Here is a 27,457-nt window from a genome sequence, read left to right as displayed (position 1 = left end):
GAGCTTTTATTTACTGTTTATTAGAGTCGCTGGAGAAAGGCAGGAAGGACTTTAAAGGTCCTGATGAGGCCTGAGGACTGGGGCCTGCCTTTGTGTGGGACATAAAGAGCCAGTCAGGACCATTGTGGGCACAGTGGAGGGTACTCCAAGCAATCAGCTGGGGGTCATTGTTAGGAGCTAATCTACATGTGTATTTCCCAAGAACTCGATTAGAGAAAATGAATGGACAGACATGTCCCTAATTCTCCTAGCTGGAGCTGTGTTTTCCAGCAGTTAAGCTAGTCCATAATCAGCTCTGCTTCAGCAAAAGTGGGGAGCCTGGCTTCTGAACTCCCCCTTTGTTTAATTCATTGGTTCATTAGATGGATCAGAGGAAGCTCCCTTTTCCCAGCCCCCACCTGTGGCTGACTTAGTCACAGTGCTCTGTGCATCTTGATGGTGTTCAGAGATAGTGCTGGTAGATGTGGTAGATGTGGGGGAGACATGTGTAGTCTGGTGGATGATATTATCTTGGGTATATGGACAGGGTCCACTTTCTGGAAGTATCTAACATGCATTGTGTCTTAGAGTTTCTATTGTTGTGAAGAGACCCCGATGACCATAACAACTCTAATAAAGGAAAACATTTAATTGGGGCAGGCTTACAGTTCAGAGGTTTAGTTCATTATCATCATGGCAGGAGCATGGTGGTGTGCAGGCAGACATGATGCTGGAGAACGAGCTGAGAATTCTACATGTTGAAACAAAGGCAACAGGAAGTGAACTGGGACAGTGGGCATGGCTTGAGCATATACGAGACCTCAAAGCCGACCCCCACAGTGAAGCACTTCCCCCAACAAGGCCATAGTTATTGCAACAAAGCCACTCCCTATGAGCTTATGGGGGCCAATTACATTAAAAACTATCACACACTGTTTCAGCCACTACACTCTAGAGAGATGGGCATCTGTGGAGGGGCTTCTCTAGTGTGGGACAGGGAATCAAGGCCATTCTGTCCCATCTCTAGTAACTTTTTCTCTCAGCACTGTCATGTGTTGGGTTAAAAAAGAAAAAGTCAGTCAGGCGATGGTGGCACATGCATTTAATCCAAGCACTTGGGAGGCAGAGGCAGGTGGATCTCTGTGAGATAGAGGCCAGCCTCATCTACAGAGTGAGTGCAAGGACAACCTCCAAAGCAATACAGAGAAACCCTGTCTCAAAAAACAAAACAAAACAAAACAAAAACAAAAAAAAAGAAAAAGAAAAGAAAAAGTCATAGAGTGTGTAAAGCCAACTCAGTCACCTACATGTAGATTAGCCCTTCAGGTGATGCATTTAATCCTAGAATATTCCAACCTCTGTCATACAATACCCAGGAAACATCTTTACTCACTACTTAATATAAGTTCAGGGAAAGTAACTTCACTTTAGCTTTAGCCAAAGCAAGGTACAACTTAGACTGTCATCACACACACACACACACACACACACACACACACACACACACACACACCCCGAAAGAGAGAGAGAGAGAGAAAGAGAGAGAGAGAGAGAAAGAGAGAGCTGTGTGCTTCTCATTTCAAATTAGTGAGTTAAGCATATAGTAAGCAAAAGAATAAATATCGAGTAGGATAGAGAGAAGCAACAGACAGAAAAACACCATCAAATCAGGAGCTCCTAACATCCAGTAGTGTCTTAGGGTTTCTGTTGCTGTGAAGAGACACCATGACTACAGCAAGTCTTATAAAGGAAAAACATTTAATTGATGCTGGCTTATAGTTTGGTGGTGCATGGTGGGGAAGCATGGCAGCACACAGGCAGACATAGTGTTGGAGACGTAGCTGAGAGTTCTACATCTAGATCTGTAGGCAGCAGGGAGAGAGAGAGAGAGAGAGAGAGAGAGAGAGAGAGAGAGAGAGAGAGAGACAGAGAGACAGAGAGACAGAGACAGAGAGACAGAGAGACAGAGAGAGACAGAGACTGGGCCTGGCTTGAGTTTCTGAAACCTTAAAACTCACTCCCAGTGACACACTCCCTCCAATAAGTCCGTACCTACTCCAACAAGGTCATACCCCCTATAGACCTATGGGGGCCATTTTCATCTAAACCACCACACAATAGACACAACGGAGTAGCAATTAGTACCTATAGTGCTTCCCAGAGGAGGTAACAACCTGCTTCAAACACTTCCCTTCACCAAAAACAAAGGCCATAGGTCTCTGCAGACTACCTGGCAAGAGGCACAAAACTTGTCCTGCTCAGCCACTTCCCCTTGCTTCCCAGACACAATCATTTCAGAGCACACTATGTGGAAGGCATGCTATGTAGAAGGGACACACACCCTGGTGATTCTCTTGCTCTGTTCTCTTATATCTGGCACCGTCCCTTTTTAGATGTGGAAAAAAAATGATTTACCAAGATGATTCAGAACATGGTAGTCAGGGCTAGAATAGGAGGCTTGAGACTCTCAAGGTCTCCAGGAATTCCCACAGACTCAACACCTGCTCCAGAATCCTCAGGCCCTCACTGGGACATCTCATGCTCGCATTGAGGGCATATCTGTAGTGGCTTCTCAAGATATATATCTGCTGGGCAAGCACAATGAGATAATTCTTCACACTACACCCCAATTATTTACCAACCCAATTGTTTTGTCCTGAGCTTGCAAGACCGGGGAGCTTCTATGCAATAAAATTCCATTGGCACTCATTAGTGTGTTGGGACCTGTGCCCACTGTCCTGTGAGAGCTGGAGGCATGCTTTCCTGAGTTCTGATGTCACATTAGTAGTCCACAAGGAGCCACAGTAGGAGCATTTTTCCCTCAGAGATTGGCAAACATTCAAAATCAGGCTGCCCTGCTATTTATACTGATATGTCACAGCTCCTGTCCCCCTAAAGAATGAAGAAATCAGAAGATATCTATTAATATCAGTTTTAAAACTAGAACAAAAGCATGATCTGCTAGGTAAGAATGTTCTTTGAAAGTGTAAGTTTATATTATCTCAGAACATATAAATAAAAGGGAGGAATTTGAATATCCACCAAAGAAATGGACTTTTGGGGGCTGCTAGGAGCAAAGCTATATTAAGATAATGCCTCTTTGCTTGTTTTCTAATTAAACTAATTGAATTCAGAGTGTCTGGGGGAAGCACTAGAGACATTTATCTTGAGGGGATGAAGATCCCGAAGCTCAGCAATCCTCTTAGAGCACTAAGAAGGCAAATCCGAGGACGCCCGCCCCTTTGCACCAGCAGTCTTGGCCACACCTACAGCTGGGGTTTTTGTCTCCCCTTCTTGTCTTGGGAAGCCTGTTCCTCTCACAGCCATTCTCTGATCACTACACTCAAACAAACACACTCAGACTTTCTTCCCCCAGTCTCCCTTTTCAAACAAGAGACTAACACATTCGATTTTATTAGTTTGAAGAGTGAAGACAGACTCAGGACACAGCCAGAGTATGAGGCCATCACAAACCTTCAAACATCAAAGCATTCTTTTACTTCTTTCTTTTTGTAAACATGTAATGATATCAACCATACCATCTGAAGCATTTTAAAGTATACAATTCATTGGTGCTGAGTATACTCACATTATTGTGCAACATCTCCACTTTCTATCTCCACAGCCTTTTCATTTTCCCCAGTTCTGGGCCCACAAAATAATAATGCCCCACTATCCTCTCAGCCCAGTGCCAGCAACGACCATCTTTCCTTCTGCCTCTATAATTGGGCTCTAAATACATTGTGTGAGAGGAATTATACAGTATTTGTCTTTTCGTAATTGGCTTATTTCACCTAGCATACTATCTTTGAGGTTTAGCTATATTGTAGCATGTATCAGAATTTACCTTTTTTTGAGGGGCAAAGTGGTATTATCTCCCATGGCTTATGTATACCACGTCTTGCTCCTCTGCTTACCCACTGTTGGACATTTGTGTTGCTTCTGTCTTTTGGATGTTGTAAATGATGCTGTTGTGGGCATTAGCTGTTATGATTTCGTTTAAATCTCTACTTTGAATTCTTCTGAGGCTTTACCCAGATGCAGAATTACTAGATCACATATTGAATGTTTAAGTTTTTGAGGAGTTACTGAACTGCTTCCTTCAGTAATGGTAAGGTCTTACATTCTCATGCAAAAGGGTGCCAACTTCTCCGAATTCTTTTCTTCAAAAAGAGACTCCTCGTAAATGTGAAGTAGTGTCTCATTGTGACTTTGATATGTGCTTCCTTATATATGTGGTGAGTGATTTTGAACACTTTTCACATCCCTATTGGGCATTTTCATGTCTTCTTTGGAAAAATTTCTTTATATCCTTTGCTTAATGTACCAATCTGTTAATATTTTGAAAAGATAGTCGAGATGTATGTTTTCTTTATATATGTTAAACAGTAATCCTTTATCTGATGCATGTTTTGCAACTATTTTTCTGTTTCTGTAAAAATTATCACTGGACTTTTGATTTGGATTGTATTGTATCCTAAGAGACAACTATAAATAATTACAGTCAACAATTGGATAGCCTAGAGGACGTGGATAAATTCATAGAAATATACACTCTACAAAGACTGAATTATGAAGAATAAACTATTTGAACAGACCAATATTACTAAAGGAGATGTAGCCAGTAATTAAAAACATGCTCCCAACAATGAAAAGCCCAGGACCAGATGTCCTCATGAGTGAATTCTGTCAATTAATTAAAGAAGAATGAATGCCAATGCATCTGAAACTCTTCCAAAGAAATGGGAAGAAAAGGATGTTGAAAGAAAGGGACTTCCAAATTTGCCCTATAGCATTTACTCTTAAACAGTCCAGATAAACAGAGTGGAAGATACTTTTCAAAGATATTACATGCTAATATCCTTAAGAAAAAAATCTTAAAATCCTGGCAAACTGAATATAACATTACACGACAAGTATCACCACCATGATGCAGTGGGGGTTCATCTCTTGGATGCAGGGGATGGTTTGACCCTTGTGAAGCACAACATGTGATATGCTAAATCTACACACTGAAAGATTAAAAGACATAAGATCCTTTCAATGCACCGTAGAAAATACAGCTGACAAAATCCAACATTCCATTATCCTTCTTTCTCTAATTTAGAGTGGAAATGTCCTGTTTGTTTTGTTTTTTTAAATTAGGTCAACTTCTACCACCTTATGGTCAGGTCAAAGGTTCCCAACCACTTTGTCTTCAGTCCTAAGGAATGAACAAGTTATAGTCCCCTCCTTCTGCTCTTGGCCTTAGTCTTTGTCACTATCATGGGCATCTTGATAACACTGTTGACCAAGTGTCGTGTGTCACCTTTCATGTGCTGTCTTGTTCCATTTTCACAGCACCCCATCAAGTCAATATTATTGTTATCTCTTCTGTCCTACAACCCTAGCTTCAGTATCTCTGTGAGCCCATTTGCTTCTTTTTCTCTAACACGGTGCAGTCCACTGCAGTCCTAATGCCTTCCTCCTGTTACTATTCACTCCCTTCTTTCCATTCATCAGCCAGGTAACTATTCAAAAATGTCAATCAATGCTGTATGTGGTGGCTTACATTTGGAATCCCAGCACTCAGGAGTCTGGGTTGGGAAGACCACAGTTTCAAGGTGGACCTCAGACACAAGCTCCAGATCAGTCAAGAGCAACATAGTAGGACCATCTCTCAAACAAAAAACAAGTTTAAAAAATATGACAGATGAATACATTCCTTCACTAAAACTTATCCAAACCAACTGTTATTCTTAGGTTCAAATCTAAACACTTTGCACTGCTCCTTAAGACCCATCCCTTTCCCATATTTGGGACCATCTCATTTGACACTTAGGACCTCTCAGACCCTCCCTGACTCAGGAGTTTTGCAGTAACTATTCTCCTTCCCAGAAAAGCCCTCTCTCTAATTTTCTTATGTTCTCTATTGTCCTTCTACTTTTCCTGTAGCATCAACCGCCCTTCACACCCGTGCTCCTTGGCACATATATAGCAGTTTGATACCTGACTCTCACTGGACTCCAAGCTATATGAAAATAAAGACCTCATCAGTTGGATCCCTGCACCCATGTTGCACATGTGACAGATGATGTAATGCAATTTCTAGGAACTCTATTTTATTTGTGAGGAAACTAGTAAGGAATGCGTCTTTTTCACACAGCTGCTAATAACACAGATAAACCTTTTTTTCACATTCTTATACCCAGTTATCTGGAGTTTTCTAAAATATTATTTCCTGTGTGTTTGAAAATGTCAAACTTCTTTGCTTTCTCTCTCAAGGAGCGCACACACAGGAACCATTTGCTCACTCTCAAAGGTCATCAATTCAGTCCACTCCTGTCTTGTTAGCATTAGTGCTAGCTAGGGTTCCCCCCACAGCCTTTGATGTGAGCCTTTGTTAATAGAGGAGACAGGGCTTCCCTTGCAGGGCCACTGCCACCTTGCTGTAAGACCATGCAATCTCAGGGGGTGGGATTCTTTGTCCTCAGTGGCTCTGACAACTCTATGGCACTCTATTGGGGGTTAGTTAACTTATTCAGTTTACTGCAATTTTGTGAATGATTTTTTTGGGGGGATCCATTTTCTTGTGCTTTCTCCGTTGACCCTTTAAGCCCTAAAAGTGCTGATTCTATATGTCCTGAGAAATCTAATTATCCCCAGATGCTTTCAATAGCATCTCAGATGCTGCCCAGAAGTGTCTTCATTTAAGTGGAGGAGCTCAGGCACTCACTGAAGGCCTTGTAAGTTAAATGAATGATCTTCAGTGAAACACAACTTGAAAGTCTGAGGGGCTTCTGAAATAACTTACAAAAGCAAGCAAACACCGGTTGGCATACACACTCCATCGTTCCATACCTCAGAAGTCACATAGCCTAGGACTGATCCTATTTAGATAGAGCTGTGCAAACACAGTTCTCCAAGGCTAATAGCATTTTAGAGTTAAGAAGCAAGAGTTCAGAATCAGGGGATTGGTTGCACTGTTCTATTTTGGGTTAGGTTTAAATTTTCATAATTAAATTCTTTAAAAGATAATTTTAGAGGGTTTCTGAACCTGAATTTAATCCTCGTGATTCCACATTTTGATACCACTTCTCTTTCTAATGTTAAGAAAAACCTGCCAATTATTCTGTTTGTGCAGAAGCACTCAAAACAGAAACGAGGGGCTTGGGAAATAGCTTAGTTAGTAAAATATTTGCCATGCAAGTGCTAGGATCAGGATTTAGTGCCCAAAATCCACATAAAAAAGCAGGCATTTTGGTAGACATTTGTAATTCCAGCACTGGGAACACTGGATGACATTATCTTAAAGTAAATTAAAAAAAAACATTAAAACGAGTTCTGAGGTATGATACTCAAGTTTTACCTCTGGCCTACATGTGCATGTACACACATGTATACACACAAACACACATGGAGAACCTGACAGCAGGAAGTCAGAAAGACACAAGTACACCCACATTCTTAGCACACTACTCATAACAGTCACAATTTAGAGGGGCATTAAGTGTTCTCCGGAGTAAAATACCACACACGAATGTAGTAGAATGTTACTCAATCTTCAAGAGTGAGGTTCAACCTCAGCTCAAGTCTTCCAATCCATGTCCTGAAAGGAGAGAACTGACTCCTTCCTGCAAGTTGTCTTTAGACCTTCACCTGCATGCCCCCTCCCACACACACACGAGAAATACTAAATCTAGAAACATACAAGGACATATGCTATAGCATGAACAAACCTTGAAGACGGCATGATAAGTGAGACAAGGTAGCTTCAAAACACAGACACTGCACTATTCTGCTCATGTGAAATACTTCAAGGAGTCAAGTTCACAGATGCAAGCTGGGCGTGTGGCCTGGGCCTTGTAAGCCTAGCCCTGGGACAGCAGTGGCAGCAGGGAGGATAATGATGATGAATTAAGAGTCCAGCCTGGGATACATATTGAGACTATGCCTCAAACCAATGCAAAATATTCATAGAAAAATAAATTAGAACCCACAGCGAGGTAGTCATAAGAAAAGTTGTTTTCTGGGTACAGAATTTCAACTGGAAAGTTTAAAAAGTCCTGGAAACGGGTGGGCCCTTAATTAAGCAAAGTCGTGAATGTGCTTAGGGCCCTTCACCCAGAAAATGTCATATTTCATGCTGTGTATATTTTACCAGAATTAAAAAATGACAAGAAATTTTTTTAAGAGAAAATTTAAGAACTAACACAAGACTTAAGGAGGAAGAGGACATTCGGGAGCTCTCTTCTTAAGTGGTCTAGTGTTGCCTTCGAGAGCTGTTTCAGTCTTGGGGAAGGAATATGTTGCTGAGGTTTTCCAGGACTGCGTGCTGTGGTTGTAGGGGGCTGTATCAGATTCCTAACACTTTCTGGGAGGCCTTTACACCTGGTGGTGATGATTCTGTTGAGGCATTGGACTAACTGTGGGACATGAACAAGAGGACAAGAAAAAAGTGACAGACCATTCCAGAAGCTCCTGTGCTGAGTAGGAGAGCACTCTGGGACTCCAACTCTTGCATTAAATTTGAGGGGTTACATAAAATGCTCTTCCATTTTAAAACCATAGGGGCAGAAGAACTTTACTTTCTTAGGGGGATAAAAAGACAAATTGCTCTTCAGGACCCCTGTGTTTAGACATTGAGTATATTTAGTTCATTTTAATGCTTTATGCTTAGGTCTACTCCATACTGGATTAAAGTTTTTGCTATAGTTAGAGGTAAGGGTCTAGATGTAATATATTTCTGCATATTTAATTCATTCATGGATTGCATTGGTACCACTGCCAAAACAAACTCATTTGGTTGGGAGTAAAGACATCAGTAGTTTACAGTCGTTAGTGATCAGAAAGGTATGGGATGGATATGATGATGTCAGCACAGGGAGTCTCCATGGTGATGGAATTAATTCTGTATCTTGATTATGATGGTTGTACAAACCTAGCAAGTGATGGCAGCAAACTAGTTGCATGCATTGAACCACTGTCAACTACCTGATTTTGGCATTGTACAATCATTATAAAAGATGAAGCTATTCAGGGAAACTGAAGGAAGTACATGGGACCTCTCAGAACCATCTTTGTAAAAGTCTGGGTAATAGGTTGATATGGATGGGCAGGTCTATTTCTGGGCTCTGTATGCTGTTTCAGTGATCCATCTGCATCAGTACCACATTGTCATGGTTACTGAAGCTTCAAGAAAGCCTTGAGCAACCAAATCTTCCAATCTTGTTTTCTTCTAGATTTACTCAGCACCTCTAACTTTGTTTGCCTTTTTAGTGAAACTTTAGGAGCAGTTCACCCATTCCTCCATGTGGATTATGGCTGGGATCTCACTGACTTGACCAATTTGGAGGATATGAATTACCAGGACACTTTAATTCTTCTAATACATGGATGTGCTTCAGTTTTCTGTATACAGGTTTTCCATATTTTTTGCTAAATTTATTGCTAAGAATTTTGTTTCCTAATGCTATTGTAAATAAATCATTTCAAATCTCATTTTTAAAAAGTGTGAGGAAGGATCTTACTGGGTAGTCTTGGGCTGACCTGAACTCTCCAGATAGACCAGGGTGGCCTCAGACTCACAGAGCTCCATCTGCCTCTGCCTCCTGAGTGCTGGGATCAAAGGTGTGTGCATCACACCTAACCCTGGCCCTCTATTTTAGTCAGAGTTCTCTAGAGGAATGTAACCAAAGATCTCTCTCTCTCTCTCTCTCTGTCTGTCTCTCTCCATATATATATTATATAGAAATATAATGTGATATAATATATAATTATATAAATTCATATATATATGAATTAAGTGAGATTTAAAATAGTAAAATGGCCAATTCACACCTGAGATGCTGGCTGTCTCAATAGCCAGCATAGTCCCAGAATAACTGTCCTTCACTGAAGGGACTACTGGCACTCACTCCGTACACAAGATGGGGTGCTATAGTACTCACAGACTGGCACTAGAGGCTTGGAGGGCTTCTGGGGAGCTTCTGGCCCCTGGTCCCTGTTCCAAGATGGAAGTTTGGAAACACTGTCTACAGTTCAGTGATGGAAACTGCAGCAGCAGCAATGGGGCAATGGGGCAAATCAACTCTGACGAGAGAGAGAGAGAAGGGCAAGCCAGTGAAAGGCGAGAGTCAACTTCCTCCTGAAATAGCTTTTTTTATCTGGGCTCCTACTAGAAGGTGCCATCCACCACCCAGGCCAGGTGGGTGAGGCAGTGACAAATGATCCCTGGACCAGAGTTGCTAGCTAGCTTAGCCAAGCTGGTGGGCTCTGGATTCAAAGGAAACACTGCCTCAATATATAAAGTGGAGAGCAACCGAGGGAAGACTGGGTAGTGTCAGCATCTGGCATCTGGAATACCAATGTGAATACGCATATACACACAACATACACATACACAACACAAATGCAGACACATGCAAAGAAACCCTGCATTTGAGTTTCTGATTTGAATTTCATAACAAGTTGCTAAATGAATCTTGGCTGAGGACTAGGAGAGAGTTTCCAGCAGAGTGTGAAATGGTTTTAAACATACACCTGTCATTTTATACTGCATGTTTACACAAAGTGGCATCCTCAGCATTGGATAGTTCTAAATTTTTTAAATGTGGTTTTGGTTTTCTTGAGACATGGTCTCATGTAGCCCAGGTTGGCCTCAAACTCACTCTGTAGCCAAGGCTGGCCTTTAATTCATGATCACCCTGACTCCAACCCCCATGTTCTGGGATTATAGATGTATGTCACCACATTCAGCCTAAAATCAAAATATTGATCAACTCCCAAAAATGTTGAAGATAATGTCCTACAGTAGCAAATATTCAGCAAAGAACTAATATTTTACATAGAAATAAATAAGTACATCTATCTTTTTAGAATATATGTTTTTATTTTAATGAATGCTAAAATTATATGTAAAATTGTTTCAATATTTTTATGATTTACTTTCAGTGAATATTCATTTATATACCTACAAACACCAGTGTGTGTAAAAATTTCTCAGATAAAAGGGGTCGAAAGAAAAAGTTAAGAAGCCTTGAACTTGCCAGGCAGTGGTGGCACACACCTTTAATCCCAACACTTGGGAGGCAGAGGCAGGTGGATCTCTGTGAGTTCGAGGCCAGCCTGGTCTACAAAGTGAGTTCCAGGACAGATTCCAAAGCCACCCAGAGAAACTCTGTCTCGAAAAACAAAAACAAACAAACAAAAAAGAAGCCTTGAACCTAATATACACATCTTCCTCATCTCCATCCATGGACTTGAGGTTTGGTGTTAACTGAGGTGATATGATCTGGCCTGATGTTCTGGGGTGTGGTCAAAGTTAGTGCTTGGCATCTGTCATGCTGTAACTCAACATGCATGCTCTTTGTGTGGGGTGGTATGCTCTGATGATTATATTGTGGGGTCTTGCGATGTCATGCTGTGACATGGCGTTATGGTGTGGCAGTGTGGTGTTGTGGTGCTGTGGTGTAATCCGGTGTCATGTTGTGCTATGCGCTGTGGCGTTATGGTATGCTGCTGTGATGTACTGGTGCTGGGGTTTGCTGTGGAGTAGTGCTATGGTGTGGCACATTGTGACTCAAGTGGCATCGTGGCCAGGCCTCTACAGGGTGTGCCGCTCCACTGGGGCAATGACCAAATGGCATTGTGGTAGTTTGGGCTGTCAAGATGAAGTGGCAATTTAGTGATGTCCTTGGGCATGTTGGTTTCATATTTTGTAGGAAAGTAAATCCTTGTACCATCCTGCAGCTGCTCTGTTGAATAATTAGATACATGTTTTATGTCACCACAAAATGTCACCAAATCTCAGGCAGACACAGCACCCCTCACCCAGCCCAGCCCACCACTCACTTGACTATAGGACAGAGGTAGGCATCCACTTAACATGTCATTTAAAACTATATTTTAGAGTTACTTATATAAAATGAATCACAACTCATACTAATTCTGATAGGAGATGGGTGCGGTTTTAGAGTGTGTCTGTGGTGTGAGGTGCTGTGGCTGCTACAAGGTCAATCAGCCTCAAACACAGCACCAGTACTCACCAGGACTTTCTGAGCAGAGCTAAACATTGCAAAGGGCCATCAGTTCTGAACTTCACTGCTTGGTTTTATTCGCATGCTTTTATAGCATGAAGCTGCATTTTATTACCTTCTAATAGAGAATTTCTTCTTGATAAAATGGTTCTCTATCCTTATTTGTGTCCTAGGATGAATAGAATCACTAAAAAGCTCCTTTTGTTTTGTTTTGGTTGGTGTTGGCTAAACAGATCTAAGTGTTTTGGAGGCAAAGCATTGATTCACTGTCTTTGAAAGAGCTGATGTTGAGGAAAAGACACTTGTGTCAACCCGGAGAACTAGCTCAGAATGTCAGTCTAATGTCCTGGAAGGCAGGCTGAGGGGTAGAACTTAGAACAATGGGAAAAGAAACACGGACGGGGAAGCTAAGTGGATAAAGAATGACAGCTTTACTGAAGTTCTTAGTACCATTTGTCTACCCCGTGCTCCCACAGCTATCAGAGTTCAGACAGAAGGAACCATGCTCCACTCACAGGTAGCAATGGCTCTCCTAGCATCTCTCACCCTTGAACTTCACCTCCTTCAAGGTCATTCTAAACCTGCTGATGACCCCCTGTGCATAGGGCTGGTGAAGTCTACTTTCTGCCTCTGCTTCTTATTTTTGACCACATCACTAATCACCACTGCCACTTGGCTGAAATCATGTCTGCTATAGCTTAGACAGGCAGTGTCCTCTAAAAGGATCATGTGCTGGGAGCTTGTCCTCCAGCTGGTAGTCTTCAATGGGACAATGACAAATGGCTATTGGAAAATTTGGGTTGTCAACATGAAGTGTCCGTTTAGTGATTTGTTTTTTGGAAATCTTATGTGGTTTGACCTAGCCGAAGGAAGTGGATTACTGGGTGTTTCTAGTCCTTGGCTCCCCACTCCATCCTCTCTCCTTCCTGCTCAATCCACTGGAGCCAAGCAACCATGGAGTGGACCTTCTGAACAGTGAGCTCAAATAGGTCTCTCTTCTCTTTACTGTGTTTATGTCAGGTATGTGATCACAGAAGAGAAGTGACTCGCACAGTGTCTAAGCCATATTTAAGAAAAAACATCATAGATATCAAGGATGCCGGGAATAAGAAGTGGTGTGTTGTTTGATTCCTCTGTTGCCTGTAGTTCTGGTACTAGGTGCCTTTCTCTGTAGGTAACTGGCATCATTCTTGTGGTTGGATATCATGAGACCCTACTCGCTAAGAAAGAAAGTGGAGAGGAAATGCCACTTGCTTTTGTTTGGTTCCTTCTGGCTGTCCGAAAGACCGTTAACCAGATGGCTGTGCACCATAGTTTTGTAGCTGGTACTTCCTAGTTACTCATGGCTATAACAAAAAGGGAAGTGTGTTCCCTGCTGCAAGCACTAGTTAGTGCTCTGCTAGGGACATCATGATTGACTGAATTGTTGTCTACGTGTTTGTAGACAGATTTATCATCATGGCTTCCTTAAATATATTCGCTATGCTATGACACATTATGATCATCCCCCACCCCCAGGAGACTTGTCTTCCTGCAGGTGAGCTCCCTCTTTTTCCACTACCCCAATACCCCTCACATCACAGAACATTTCTGTTCTGCTGACTGTTTGATTTCTGTGAAGGTGGCTTGTGCCTTTTCTTTAATGGTATCCAAGTCCATGTTCTGGAGGTTCTGCAACTGCCCAAGGATAGAATCCTTCTCCTCTTCCTCATCTTGGTCTTCATCTACCATCTTTCGGAGATCTTCTGGCAAATCCACATCATCCCCAGCCAGTTGGATTTGCGTCTCATCCATTTCACTCTGTGAAAAAACAATCAGAAAATATACAGAGAAATAACTCTGAAATTGACCAACTGGATAGCTAGCTGAACAAAGGACTGTCAGTAATGAGTGATTAGAGCAACATGCTTAAACCTGGAGGCAGTGGAAGTGGCTGCAGCTCCATGGTAGGAGATCCTTCACTCTACGCATCTTGGATTGACTAGAGCCTTCTCTCCCCAAAGTTTTTCACTGTGCTCCCAGAGCAAGCAGCACTGGCATAACCTAGGAGACTGTTAGAATTAGAAATTCTGTGATCTTACCCCAGACCTACTGAATCAATGGTACCCATAAATGGAAGCCCAGAAGCTCTCTCTCTCTCTCTCTCTCTCTCTCTCTCTCTCTCTCTCTCTCTCTCTCGGGTTTTTGTCTAATTGTATGCATTTGGATCATGTGCATGCAGTGCCTGGACTGCAGTTACAGATGTTTTTGAGCCATCATGTGGCCTCCACAGGCACATGTTTACTTGGTGCCCATGGAAGCCAGAATAGGACATTGGAGCCTCTGGAACTGACTGTTGTAAGTCACTATGCTATGTGGGTGCTGGGAACTGAACACAGGTGTTCTAGAAGAGCAGTTGATGCTCTTAACCATGGAGCTACATCTCTAGCCCCAGAAGCCCTCTTTCGATGTACATAGAAACTGGAGGTCAATCCCAGCACTTTCTCAGAGTAGCACTATAGATTCGACATAGCCTGAAAGTCTCATGTCATGACGTGCGAGTATGGCTGACCCCCACTCTAGGGGTGGCATTTGAGTTGGTAGTGACCACCTGTGACTCCATTATTTCAATCTTTATATTTTAGTGGCAACTCCTTCCTTCCCTTCTGTAGTATCGGGGCCCCCTCAGGGACACAGAATCATATCTAACTTGACCTGGGCCCACCAGTGCCTGCAGATATAGTGTGGCATGTAGGCGATGTGTATTATAGGTGTGGTTCCTTGCTGGTACACTGTATGACTGACTCTATTGCCAAGTAATCTGGCTGCAGTAGGATTTTCTAGTATACTGTCCCTAGGTACCTGCCCTTTATGCTACACAGTGTTTGGTAGTGAGAAAAAGCTAAAGAAAATAAAAGTTCCCCTGGGAATAGTTTCTAGTAGCTTATGTCCCAGATGATAGCTCTCAAACCATTCTCTATCCAGTTGTAACATAAGGTAAACTTGATCCTAGGTCTTCTGGCTGCCAGGCCTTCAGCCTTCTGTGTAGTGTACTGTAGGTTACCTTGCAGGAGGACAGGTGGAGGCTACAGATTTTTACAAATGACACCCACTAAGCAAATATAAGGCCAAACAATACCTACAGGGTGGGTGCTAACATAGGCTTTTTCCATCATCATCCTTTCTAATACCCTTTACTCCCTCCTGTACTCCTGATTAAAGTCACTCATGGTCATATTACTTTTAGTCAGGTCACACTGATTTGACTTAAGACAGATTAGTATCTGCTGAGTTCCTTGGTAAAGTCAATACCTAAAGAGATGGAAATGCCCCTCGCCTGGGTGCCTAGCAGAGATGATCCAAAACCAGTTGTCACAGGATCTGGGAGATTCGTCAGGATAATGCATGCACTATTTATTCTCCAGCTCTAAATGGGCTAGGAGGGACATGGTGGCTGAAACCTTCCCCCAACTCTGGCAATCTTCTCTAGGCAAGCCTTGGGGATGTGGAGCCCAGCAACCTCTCCCTAGGGTCCCAGTTACTTGGATACAAGTAGAGTGACAGCAAGTCTGGCTCTAGCATGAGACTTCCAACTTAGCCTCTGGAGATGATGTAACCCAGCCTTGTACTTGGCAGGTGAGTTAGCCCCTCCCAGTGCTTAACAGATTAATTAGTTCCTACTCAAGCATTATGAGAGTAATTAGTAAATCCCTAGGGGTCCCCAACAAATCCTGCATTTCCATTTGTTTTTATTTACCTATCTTAATGGTCTGATTTCCTTGTAGATTACCCTCTGGGTATTTCTGCTGGAGTAGTGGGAAAAAGACTTCATTCAATTCTCTTTGAGTTCCTGCAAAACAGAAACTTCTTCATCCCTCAATCAAATGTAAATGATTTAAAAGATAATCCTGGGGGTCCTTGTCCCTCCTCTATGATTAGAAGTAAAATCTCTGCACATGTCAGCAGGTTGGACTCTGCACAGAGTGACCACTGTGGGCTTAGAGCTTCACATACTAGAAGGCAGGGACCAGCCAGCCAGTGTCGTGAAACACTGAACCTACTCTCCTTACGGGGGGGGGGGGGGGGAGAGGGATCTCTCAGCTCCATCTGTCTGGATAACCTAGCACAAAGCATTAGCACCTAAGAAAGTGTCTTAATGGCTTCCTTCCATGTTGGGATCCACCATGCCTGACAACCAGGAGGAGGGATCTCCATCATCCCACTTCCACCAAAGTTGCTCTTATACTGGGACTCTCTCTGGCAGCAATAGCATCATTGGGACCTTCCTAAAAGTGAATTCTTGGGTCCCTCCCTCCCTCCTCCCTCCCTCCCTCCCTCCCTCCTCCCTCCCTCCTCCGCTCTCCCTCCTTCTTTCTTTCTTCCTTCCTTCCTTTCTTTCCTTCCTTCTTTCCTTTCTTCTTTCTTTCTTTCTTTCTTTCTTTCTTTCTTTCTTTCTTTCTTTTTTAGGTCTCATTTAGCTCAGGCTTGCCTTGAACTTACTATGTAGCCAAGGGTGGCTTTGAACTCCTGATCCTACTGCTGCCACTACTCAAATGATAGAATTAAAGGTGTGTTCCACCATGCCCAATTTATTGTTGTTACTGAGACAGGATTTGGCTCCGCAACATGGCTGGTCTGGTTGTCACTATGGAGTCTGTCTGGCCTTGAACATTTGGCAATCCTGCTAGCCCAGCCTCCCAAGTAAATGTTGGGATTACAGACAAGTGCCAACTGGCTGGCTGTCATTTCTAGATATCACCTTGGAGCGTTTTTAATACAGCCAAGTACAAACTATTTCTTTGCAAGTTGGCCATCTTAATCTCTTCACCAGACTTGCAGGCTTTGTTGCCAGGCTATATACCTTGTTATTTAAACAGTCCCATATTCTGATAGTGTCCTTCCCTATGACTGACCCCTGACCTTTTATCCAAGAGTGAACATAACCTTGGATCTCCAACTTCCTCTTCTCTGGCTTTTGCCCCTTCATCTCTGATCACACTTGAGATGAGGTGTCTGTCATCTTAGATTGTTCTGCCTTCATGAAGCTGAGTGTGGCTAAGCCAGTACCTGTTTGATGAGAGGGGAATCTGATCTGGTTCCATTTGAGGCTTGTTGGTTTATTTTGGGTGTGTGATATACCAAACAGTTGGATGGGTTGATGTTCCCTGATGTATGACATCATGGCCTTCAGTAGGTACTTCTTGCCACAGGTCCTTTAAAGCAGATGCTTACAAAAGCATCATTTCTTGTGGGTGTAATGGCTTATGCCTATAACTGCAGCACTTGGAGGGCTGAGACAGAAAGATTGTCAACAGTTCACGGCCCATCTGAACTACACAAGTACCAGGTCAGTGACACAGGTCATCATTTTCCTTGTTAGGAATGTCTTTTTGTGGTTGTTAATCCAGCAGGCTACCAGAGTTGCCCAGCAAGACAATATGGTCCATATGATCAAGTCAGTTTAGTTCCCCATCACCCATATACAGGGTGTGTAATCTTGAGAAGCTTCTTTGCCTCTCTGAGTTGGTGTTCTATCTGACACTGATGGACTTCTGAAGGTTTCAGTGAGAAAGCTGGTGTGGCTGAGGAAATCCGGCTTCTTTGTGTCTCAGGATGTCATGTCCCTCTGGACATTCAGTCCACTGCTGTTTAGGGAGCTGAGGAGGAGGGGCAAAGGGAATCAGGGCAGGCCGAGGAGTGGGGAGGAGGGAGGCAACAGGAGGGGACTTCACATGGCCTCCTTGCTGCCTATCAGCAGAAGCAGCTGCTGGAAGCAGGCAGGCTCAGTGCTTCAGACCCTGCAGAAGCCCCAAGGACTTTTAATCCTAAAAAAAGACTTCTGAAGAAGCCTTGAACCATAATGAAGCAAATTTTAAATTAAATTCTATTGGAGTTTTCAAATGATACATTTAAAAACCACTGGGTTGAGAGACTTGCATAATGAGCAATGCCCTTCATGTGGCAGACAAACACCAGGTGTAACTAAGTCGCACAGCTCAGCAGGGGGACAGCATGCTCTCCAGTGACTGACCCAGATTGACAATTCTGTTAATAGGATTGGGGCACACTGTGGGACTCTTTTCTCTTATTAATTTGGCCTGACTTACATATACATTCTGAGTGGTCTGGGGACAGGGCTCATTTTTAGAAAGATCTGCGGCTTTATTTAAAACATGGGACTTACTGAATTAGAAAAAAAATGACATTTTAGTTATAATATAAAGTAGCCTCTTGTTGTATGCAACACTGTTATGTCCAGTCCAGCCCTGTTTTTTGCATGAAAATGTATTTGAATATACTTCTCATGGCAGGTTCTTTCTGATGTTTCTTTGGGTATGGGCTATTATTCTCATTCTCTGCTAGCTCAATAACAACCATTCAATCAGCAGTTGTATATCTCTCTCTCTCTCTCTCTCTCTCTCTCTCTCTCTCTCTCTCTCTCTCTCTCTCTCTCTCTCTCTTTCTCTCTGAGTATGTGTATGTGTTCATGTGTATGCCTGTTTGAATATGAATGCTACGCACTGGGACAAAGATGAAGCCAGTCCTGTTGAAAAGCACATGGCATCTGTGAATATTTAGGATCCTAAGATGATAAAAGGCAGTGGTTTTCAACCTTCCTAATGCTGTGACTCTTTATTATAGGTCCTCATGTTGTGGTGACCTCCAATCATAAAATTATTTTGTTGCTACTTCATGACTGTAATTTTGTTACTGTTATGAGTTATAATGTAAATGTCTGTGTTTTCTGATGGTCTTAGGTGACTCTTTTGAAAGGGATATTTGCCTTGAAGGAGGTCATGACCCACAGGTTGAGAACCTGTGATATAAAGGATATGCACCAAAGTCAGTGGACCTGGCGGAGGCTGACCCAGTCCATCCTTCAGTGGGGGAGGAAGCCATGGAAAGTTTTGGAAGAAGAGTACTAAACCAACAATTTCCCCTAAAGGAAAGCGAGAGCAGGAATCAGGGTGCAGGGCCAGTGTGGGGTGAATGGAGCATGCCTGGGAGCATGGAACATGGAGCAGCCTGCAGTGAAAAAAGACAGAAGCCACAAAGCCACAGCATGGCATGGAGGTCACAATTTGGGAGTTCTTTTAAAAGTTGTAGTTTGTCTTTGGGGAAACCCAAACAGAGAGGGAAGGAAGGGGGTAAGATCTGTATTTTGGAAACCTCTTCCCACAGTGACAAGGCTCAGAGCTGCTGTCCTAACAGAGGTGGAAAGTAGGGCAACATGAACAGGGATGGACTGAGACTCTACAAGGTGAATCAAGGTGACTTGGTGATTGAGGTTAGAACAAACAGAAGAGTCAAGTGTGACTTCCATATGCCAGTGAGGTGACCAGGTAGTGGCATTTAGGAAAGAGATGTAAGCGATAGTTGAGAGTCATCAACATGTAGGGGGAGCAGAAAACAATAGCCAGATGCAGCCATCCAGTAGGAATGTACAGGCTTGAGTGAGAAGAAGAGGCCATCTCAAGGAAGATGGCCAAGGGAGTGCTCTGGAGCATTCTAGAAAATGGGGGTGGAGAGGGGAATGTAACCTATAAAGAAAAACAATAGAGTTGGTGGTAAATCAGAGCAGAAGGGTAAATGGAGGAGAGGAAACTGAATGGTGGAAGTGACCACTGGGGCTAAGAAAACAAGGGGCTCAGACAAGAAGGTACTGTGTGGATAGACCACTGACATTCTAAAGCAGTGGTTCTCACCCTGTGGGCCACTGCGCCACAGGGTTCACATATCAGATATTTACATTGTGATTCATAACAATAGCAAAATTGCAGCTATGACGTAGCAATGAAATAACTTTATGGTTGGGGTCATCACAACTTGAGAAACTTTATTAAGGGGTTGCAGCATTAGGAAGGTTGAGAACCTCTGAGCTAAAGGAAGATGGAACCTGCAGGCAGGAGCCAAGCCAGTGAAGGTATGCTCAGGTGAAAAGTGCTGCTTGGTTGTTTTAGTTGGGATGGAGGCAATTTCCTCAATGGAGTCCATAGAGAAGGAGACACTGAAGGTGCTGAGCAAGAGATAACTAAGTGGTAGAGGTGATCCCACCTAACAGGAACATGGATGACACTATGCATCTTAAATTATCCACTGGTCTCTAACCAAAAACCAGAGGAACCCAACACAGCCTCGGTGTGTGATGACGAACATCCGACAACTGGTATAGGTAGGTGTGTGTGTGTGTGTGTGTGTGTACACACACACACACACACACACACACACACACACACACACACACACACAATATATATATATATATATATATATATATATATATATATATCCCTTAGAGTGCTGCAACATGGTTACTGCATTTATTTGACGCCTTATCTGTTGCAATCATCAATGGCCACCCAAAGCCTATGTTGCTCTGTTTTTAAGATCACTATTGCTTTTTCAGCCAGTAACAGAGTGAAATCCCCTCTCTCCTAAGAAACACCAACCAAATAGCCTCTTTAGAAAATACAGTTTTAATTCCTAAATGAGACACAGCCATCCTCATTAAACCTGACAGCTCCTGGGAAGCCATTTTTTCTCAAATCTGTTCCTTGTTTGGCTTTGGTCAAGGGAACAGGTCTAAACTGCCTCCCGCAGCTATGTCACCATGGTGTTGGTGACCCTAGGGTGTTGTGAATGAATAGCCTAGGACATGCTGAATTGGTCCGGTTCCCTGCGGTCTGTTAACACTCTGCTCTGACTGTTCACCTCCTGTAGATGTCATCAGATAACACAGGGCTGCACATGCTACAAATGCTGTATGGGAGGGGTGGCTGCTAGGGCCTCACTGGAGTCCGGTCATTCTCTGCCCAGAGCCATTCCCGTTCAGTTCTAATGTCTAGCACTGTGGAGGAGACAGTTCAAAGAGGGCATGAGGAGTTGGGGCATGGAAAAGCAGTAAATGAGGAATAATCATCCCAGTAAGCTCCCAGATCTTTCGTAAATCTCTCCGTTTACACACTTTTCAGGATTGTGTATTGAGTGCATACTTATGATGTGTGCGTCTCTGGAAGCAAAAACTAAATCTAATAAAAAGTTAAAAGCACTCAGGCACAGGTGCCAAGGAGCTGAAGCCTGGTGGCCATCCTGGAAGCCAGATCTATTCTAGGGAGAGGACTTAGTGATTGTTGGGGGATGCCTATGATGGCATGTTCCTCAGATGACCTTGCATGGAAAGCATGTAGTGACTCGGTTCCTAGCCGCCTTGGGACCACTATCAGAGAGCCAGTGACTAGAGGGCAAGTGGCAGGGGAGTGACACTTGTTGGTAGTTCAGGGCCTCTTGCTTTTAAATGCAGCATGCATATGTCTTCAGCTCAGATTCTGACCATGGTATTCAGAGAAGACTCCAAAGGTTCCATTGGAAAGGGCTCTGTGGCATAGTCCCAGGCAAAATGAAGATTTGTCTATAATATGTCAAACCCAGCAGGGTGGCCACTGGGACAAGTTGGCTGGAGACAATATTTAAACAAAAGGGTGGCCTTTTTAGCACCCCTGCTTCATACCTCCCATCTTCTCTTGCAGTTTAATATTCTAATTCTGTCAATTCACATCCAATTAATGTCATTACAGAATCATTCCATCCTAGCAGTTAAAGCGGAGAGCACTGTTCCTAGGACTCTCTCCCAGTACGACACAGGAAGATTTAAAATGCACACTCTCTTCCTCGACAGCAAAAGGATGGGAGTCAAAAGGGAAACTGTCATCCAGATACTTGTTTTGCAGATTGCTAATGCGGCTACCACCCCACAGGTCTGGGAGAGTGACTACCACTAGGGGGAACCTGGCATTGGGGATCATTCATGCAGGCAGCCTCCGGGGTGAGTTCCATGGTCATGCCTGCAGGAGGCACCGTCCCAGAGCGGCTGTTCTTGGAGAGAGGGAGCCATTGTCCCAATGCTGACCTCAGCCTGTCTCCAGAGCTGCATTTGACCCTCTTGGGCTCCTATGACTATTGCTCTCTGAACCTCATCCGTGAGTGGGAAAGGGAACAGGTAACTCTAGGAAGCAAAGGAGGCACATAAAGGTGGAGCTAAATGGCATCCACAAGTGCCATGCATTGAGGCTGGGGAAGTCAGCTGCATCTGGTACTACACAGACTAAGTGGAATATGACCTGATTTTTTCCCCTTCCAGACAAGGTTTCTCTGTGTAACAACCTTGGTTGTCTAGGAACTCACTTTGTCGACCACCCTAGCCATGAACTCACTGAGATCCACCTGTCTCTGTCTCCTAAGTGCTGGGATTAAGGAAGTGTGCCATCACTGCCTGGGTTCTCTTTCTTTCTTTCTTTCTTTCTTTCTTTCTTTCTTTCTTTCTTTCTTTCTTTCTTTCTTTCTTTCTTTCTTTCTTTCTTCTTCTTCTTCTTCTTCTTCTTCTTCTTCTTCTTCTTCTTCTTCTTCTTCTTCTTCTTCTTTTTTTTTTGAATGCACAGTTTTAGGTTCTGTTTTCACAGAGAGCCATGCCAAATTCCAGTTCTATATACTTTGCAAAAAGCAGGTGATCCTATCATAAGCGGTGTTCTCAGTGTTTCTCACACCATTGGGAAATTTGTAAAACACCATAGAGAAGCAATTTTACAAAAAGCAACCATAATCTAAAAGCACCACAGGGAGCTGAAAGGCAACTAGTCAATGAACCATAGGTGTGCTTGGGTGAAATTCTCATCTGTGTATTTGGAGTTGAGGTAGCCAGGGAGGCCTCTGTGAACCATTAGAGATTATGAAGACAGGGGAACCCTGGTGTTCATGGGAGTGGGACTCAGTGACTTGTCCCTAAAAGGGTCAGGCAGTAGGGTGGTACAGGTTACCCAACTGTTTTAGTGTAGTTTTAAGACAGGTAGAGTTCAAAAATTGCCCTCAATTGTTTGGGAGCCAAAAGAACAGGCAGCAATACCATAGGTACAGGGACTGAGTTCGAATCCTTCTGTGTTTTGTCTTGCTTGTGGTCAGGAAGCCCGGGGTGCAATGTGTTTTGTAACTCATTAGGCACACTCAGACTTGGTTTTCCGGGACTCCCTTAAGTCTCCTGAGCTGCGAGAGTTTTTTCTCGGGTGCACAGGGAGGTGAAAGCGTGCAGTTAGTTAGTCCTCCTCTGCAGGACTTTTGCAAACAATCAGGAACTGGCCTGGAGAAATGGCTCAATGGCTAAAGTGCTTGCCACACAAGTATGAGGGCATGAGTTCAGATACCTAGAGCCCATGGGAAGCTGGACGCAGTTGTGCAGCGTGCCTTGTAACCAGTAGTCCTGTGGTGAGCTGGGAGGTGGGGACAGGACAATTTCGACAAGTTCACAAACCAGCTAGCCTGGCATATGCAGAGATAACAAGTGGAGAAGGCAAGCAACAAGGGAGGCTGTATTCTGACCTCCATACAGACCCATGGCACATATGCACACACACACAACCATTGCACATATGCATGCACACATGTGCACAGACTGGAAACTGAAACAATCGGGTGATGGTGATGTCTCCAAGCCTTGTGCATTGGAGGCAGCTTTGGCAGGAAGGGCATGTATGAGCATGAGTAAGTCATGCACTGAAAACCACGGGACTCTACTGCTGCTGGTTTCCCAGTCCCTCGTCCTCCACTGCCGGCTGGCTTTGGCAAGCAGCTGTCTATGTGGATGTGGTGACCACCGTTTCCCAAAGAGCATGCACAGAAGTTGCCCTTAAAAACAGCTCATTTCTTCATATAGTTTCTAGTGGAAAGCTCTGGTTCCAAAGGACAGCTTGGCAGATGGAAACTAGGGTGACTGGTTCTTTGAAGAGCATTGAGAGTCCAGACAATGCTGCTAAGCCCCCCACCCCTGAGTCTGGAAATGAGCAAGAATAATAAACTCCCCATTAGAGCAGGGATGAGCAAAGGTGAAGTCCTTTGGTTCAGGAGCCTGAGTTGTTGCATTGATGACATGCACGGCTGTTCTCACCTTGAGTCCCCTAGATCCCTGATGGTTTCTATGAGGAAATTAGACAATCTTGTGGTCACTGATCACCCCACCTCTAACTAGTGAGGTCCTGCTACTTGCCATGTGCTGTACTGGCTCTTCTTTGCTTTCTCAGACAAAGCTTTTTTCAGATGAGGTTGGGTGTCATTGTCCTCCTTTTATACATGAGGGAAGTGAGGCTATCAGAAGTTGCACCGTGTCACCCTGGCAGAGCCATGCCAGAGACCTGACCTCCCTTAGAGCCCCACTGAGTGATGACAGAACGGTTGTCAAAGTGAAGCTTCTAAAAGCTCAACCTTTGTGGAAGATCTATGCCTGGATGAGTGTGTGTGTGTGTGTGTGTGTGTGTGTGTGTGTGTGTGTGTGTGCGTGTGTGGTGTTGATTTGTGCCCCATCTATTCCATTCTAAGTAATGTTTATACTGCTTTCATCCATTGCTGGGAGTTTCTTCTCAGCACTGTACTTGAGACACAGGCTGCCTCCATAGGACAGGTTTCACATAGCCCACCAGAGAGTCTCAGGAAATCAACCCGATGATTAGAGTGGAAGGGGGGGTTTAACAGTTCCTTCCTTTCTAAAATGCAAGCAACAGGGAGAAAAGTAACAGCTGAGTGGAGCAGGGGCCTTCTTCCTGACTCACTGGATGCCTGGGAAAACAAATTTAAAACTCAATGACATTTTCTTCTCTTGCTGGGAACAAGAGACCTGGAAGGTCTCTTCCAGGGATCTTCAGGGGATCCATTGAAGGAAATTTTAACTCATGCCGACTTGGACGTGGCTCATTTTTGGATGCACTTAGGAGGACTTTTACATTGGTTGTTCTGTAATAGAAAATGCACTTTCAGAATATAGTCTTCAATACCCATTGTATGGGTGAAGGCAGGGCAGTTCACAGAACTGTGTAGTGCCTCAGGAAGTACTGAGGCAGGAGGGAAACACAAGACATAAGTGGGAATAGCCAAGTGCTTGGCCCTCTGCCACTGGGAGACAAGTCCTGGAATGATATATCTGAGCCATAGCATGTCAATACATCCTCTTTCCAGTAGCCAGGGACACACTGGACCATAGTGCCTTCTCAAAAGATGTCACATAAGAGTCACCACTATTCTAGCACCTTCCAAAGTGAGAGAGACCAATTGTCCCTTTCAACAGAGGCAGGAAACAAAGGAAGTAAGACCCTGGCTTGGAGTAGGAAGGCTCTTTGCCTTGTGCCTGTATCGTCTGCTATAAGATGGAGGTAAAAACAGGCCCTAAATGAATTGGTATATGTGAAATACAATGCCCAACACCTAGAAAGAACTTAAAAAATGTCTCTGTGTATGGATGTATAGAGGTTCTGTAACAACAAGGAGACCCTTTCTCAAATAAGGAATAGTTCCAGTGTTGTCTTCTGACCACATTTGAGCCATCTCATGTGCATGCCCACATTTATACATGCAAATGTGCACATATGAGTCTCTCTCTCTCTCTCTCTCTCTCTCTCTCTCTCTCTCTCTCTCTCTCTCACACACACACACACACACACACACACACGAATCTCATTTATCAGTATTCATGTTTTTTGAGTCAAACAGGAAATTTATAGAAATTAAACCATTTACAGGTTCAATGCTCTTTTTATAATAGCACATATGTAAATTAGGACATACACTTATTCATCAACATTACCTTGCTGATAATCAAACATTCTCCATTTTTTTATTAAGGTACAATGAGACACTTTCTTACCTTCGGGAGCCTGTATTTGTCCCTGAGGTGGACTCGGAGGCATGCCCTCTCTGCCTTTTTCTGAGTAAATGCAGCATCTCTCTCCATCCTAAAAAATAGGTAAAGAATAGGGGACAGGGTCATAGGAGATAGAGAGCCCCATATATTCCAGCTGGTTCTCAGGGAGCAGGACCCTGGGTCACACTTGACTACCACTGACCACTGGCATTTGGAAAAATGTAGACTTCCCCCTCCAAGTCCCCAGTATCTGCTTCTATTTTATTATCATCATTGCACTCCAGCACTCTGGACCTCAAAGTCCTGGGGCAGTGGGGCCTGGGAATGTCTTTGTGAAGTAAGCAGAGAGCATTCGGAGGATGACTGTAGATGGGCTGCGTGGTCCTGAACCCTGACCTTGACAATCACCCACAGGGAGGGCAGATTCCACATGTGCTCCTCCTCTGCTGACTCAACCTTTTAGGTGGGGAGGTTGTATTTCTAATAAACCCCTCCCTGAGCACTTACAGAAGCAAAAACACCAGGCCTCCTATTCCAAGACTGAGACATTCTTCGGAGGTGCCTGTGGTGTTAGGAGACATGGTGCCAAGTTGCTTCCCATCACTGTCACTGCTGCCAGGCCCCAGTGACAGTGTTCAAGCAGTGTTACCTTCCCTAGTCAGAAGCACTATTTACAAATGAAACAGCTTCAATTCCCATCATGCCAGCCTGGGTACTCACTGGATGGAGGGCCTAATCCAGAGGTTCCCAACCTGTGGGCCACAGCTCTTTGGGGATGTGTGTGACAAATCAGATATGCTGCGTATAAAATATTTATATTATGATTCCTAACAGTATCAACATTATAGCTATGAAGTAGCAATGAGAATAATGTTATGGTTGGGGGTCACAGCAACAATGAGGGACTGTATTAAAGGGTGGCAGCATTCAGAAGATTGAGAACCACTGAGAATACACCCTCTACCTTTCTTTTGAAGAAAAAACACTGCATGCAATTCAATTTCCCAAACTTCAAAGTGTACCATTTGGTAATGCCCGCCAATGCCCACACCTGTGTGACCCAAGGCCTTTAATCAGAAAAATTAAAAAGACACACCCACCATTTTTTCCTTGACCAATCAAATCAAGGCCAATTAAAAATGTGCCTAAACCAGGAAGTGTTATGCTGTGTTAAGCACGGTGGACTATTGTTCACTTCCATCTGTATTAGTAGCATGCAGAGGCAGCAATGCTACAGGGTTCTGTTTTAGCAGAACCAACTTTCATCGGGCTAGAGGGAAAGGGTCAAAGGAAAAGCATCCGTAGAAGCCAAGAGCCATCACCCCGGGCACTGGAGGCTTGTACTCGGGATGGACCGTTTGTTCTACAGGGGACTGAAGTCACGGTACTCACTTCTCTTCAATCATCTGCTTCTGGTATTCCTCATATTCCTCTCTAGTCATCCCTTGAGCTGCTGCGGGGTCTGAGGTCCCTCCTTCTTCTTTCTTTTCTTCAGACCCACCTCCAAATCCTAAATTCTTTACTTGGTTACTTATCATATTTTTCACAAAGAAAGCCATGGTCTCTGCCCTTAGAGAACTGAAACCCAGTCAAAGCCTGACAGTAAACAAAGCCAGACCAAAGTAAACCCTCCCAACGTTCTCAACCACAGCCACACATTTGGGAGCAAAGGATTTGCGAGGCCTCCTCTGTCCAAGGGCACAGGATAGGGGAGAGTGCTTTTGCTAGTCGTAAGCTGGATTAGAGGGTGAACTCTTAGCCTAGAGGCAGATGGTTCCGGTTACTAAAGCCCACAGTCAGATGCAAC

At 43.8% G+C, this 27,457-nt stretch overlaps 1 protein-coding gene across 1 annotated transcript; it reads right to left on the bottom strand.

Annotated features, from left to right (window-relative positions):
- Positions 1-13,568: 13,568 nt before the first annotated feature.
- Positions 13,569-27,209, bottom strand: Cplx4 (complexin 4). The gene is made up of 3 exons (XM_027402626.1): positions 27,043-27,209; positions 25,654-25,741; positions 13,569-13,796 (listed from the first exon to the last, which is right to left on the bottom strand). Exons 1-3 carry the CDS (start codon positions 27,207-27,209, stop codon positions 13,569-13,571), a joined length of 483 nt encoding a protein of 160 aa, XP_027258427.1.
- Between the last annotated feature and the right edge of the window lie 248 nt (positions 27,210-27,457).

Source organism: Cricetulus griseus, chromosome 2, assembly GCF_003668045.3.
Source record: "Cricetulus griseus strain 17A/GY chromosome 2, alternate assembly CriGri-PICRH-1.0, whole genome shotgun sequence".
NCBI lineage: Eukaryota > Metazoa > Chordata > Mammalia > Rodentia > Cricetidae > Cricetulus > Cricetulus griseus.
The sequence above is the reverse complement of the archived record's forward strand: the minus strand, read 5'-3'. Positions and strand labels throughout refer to the sequence as shown.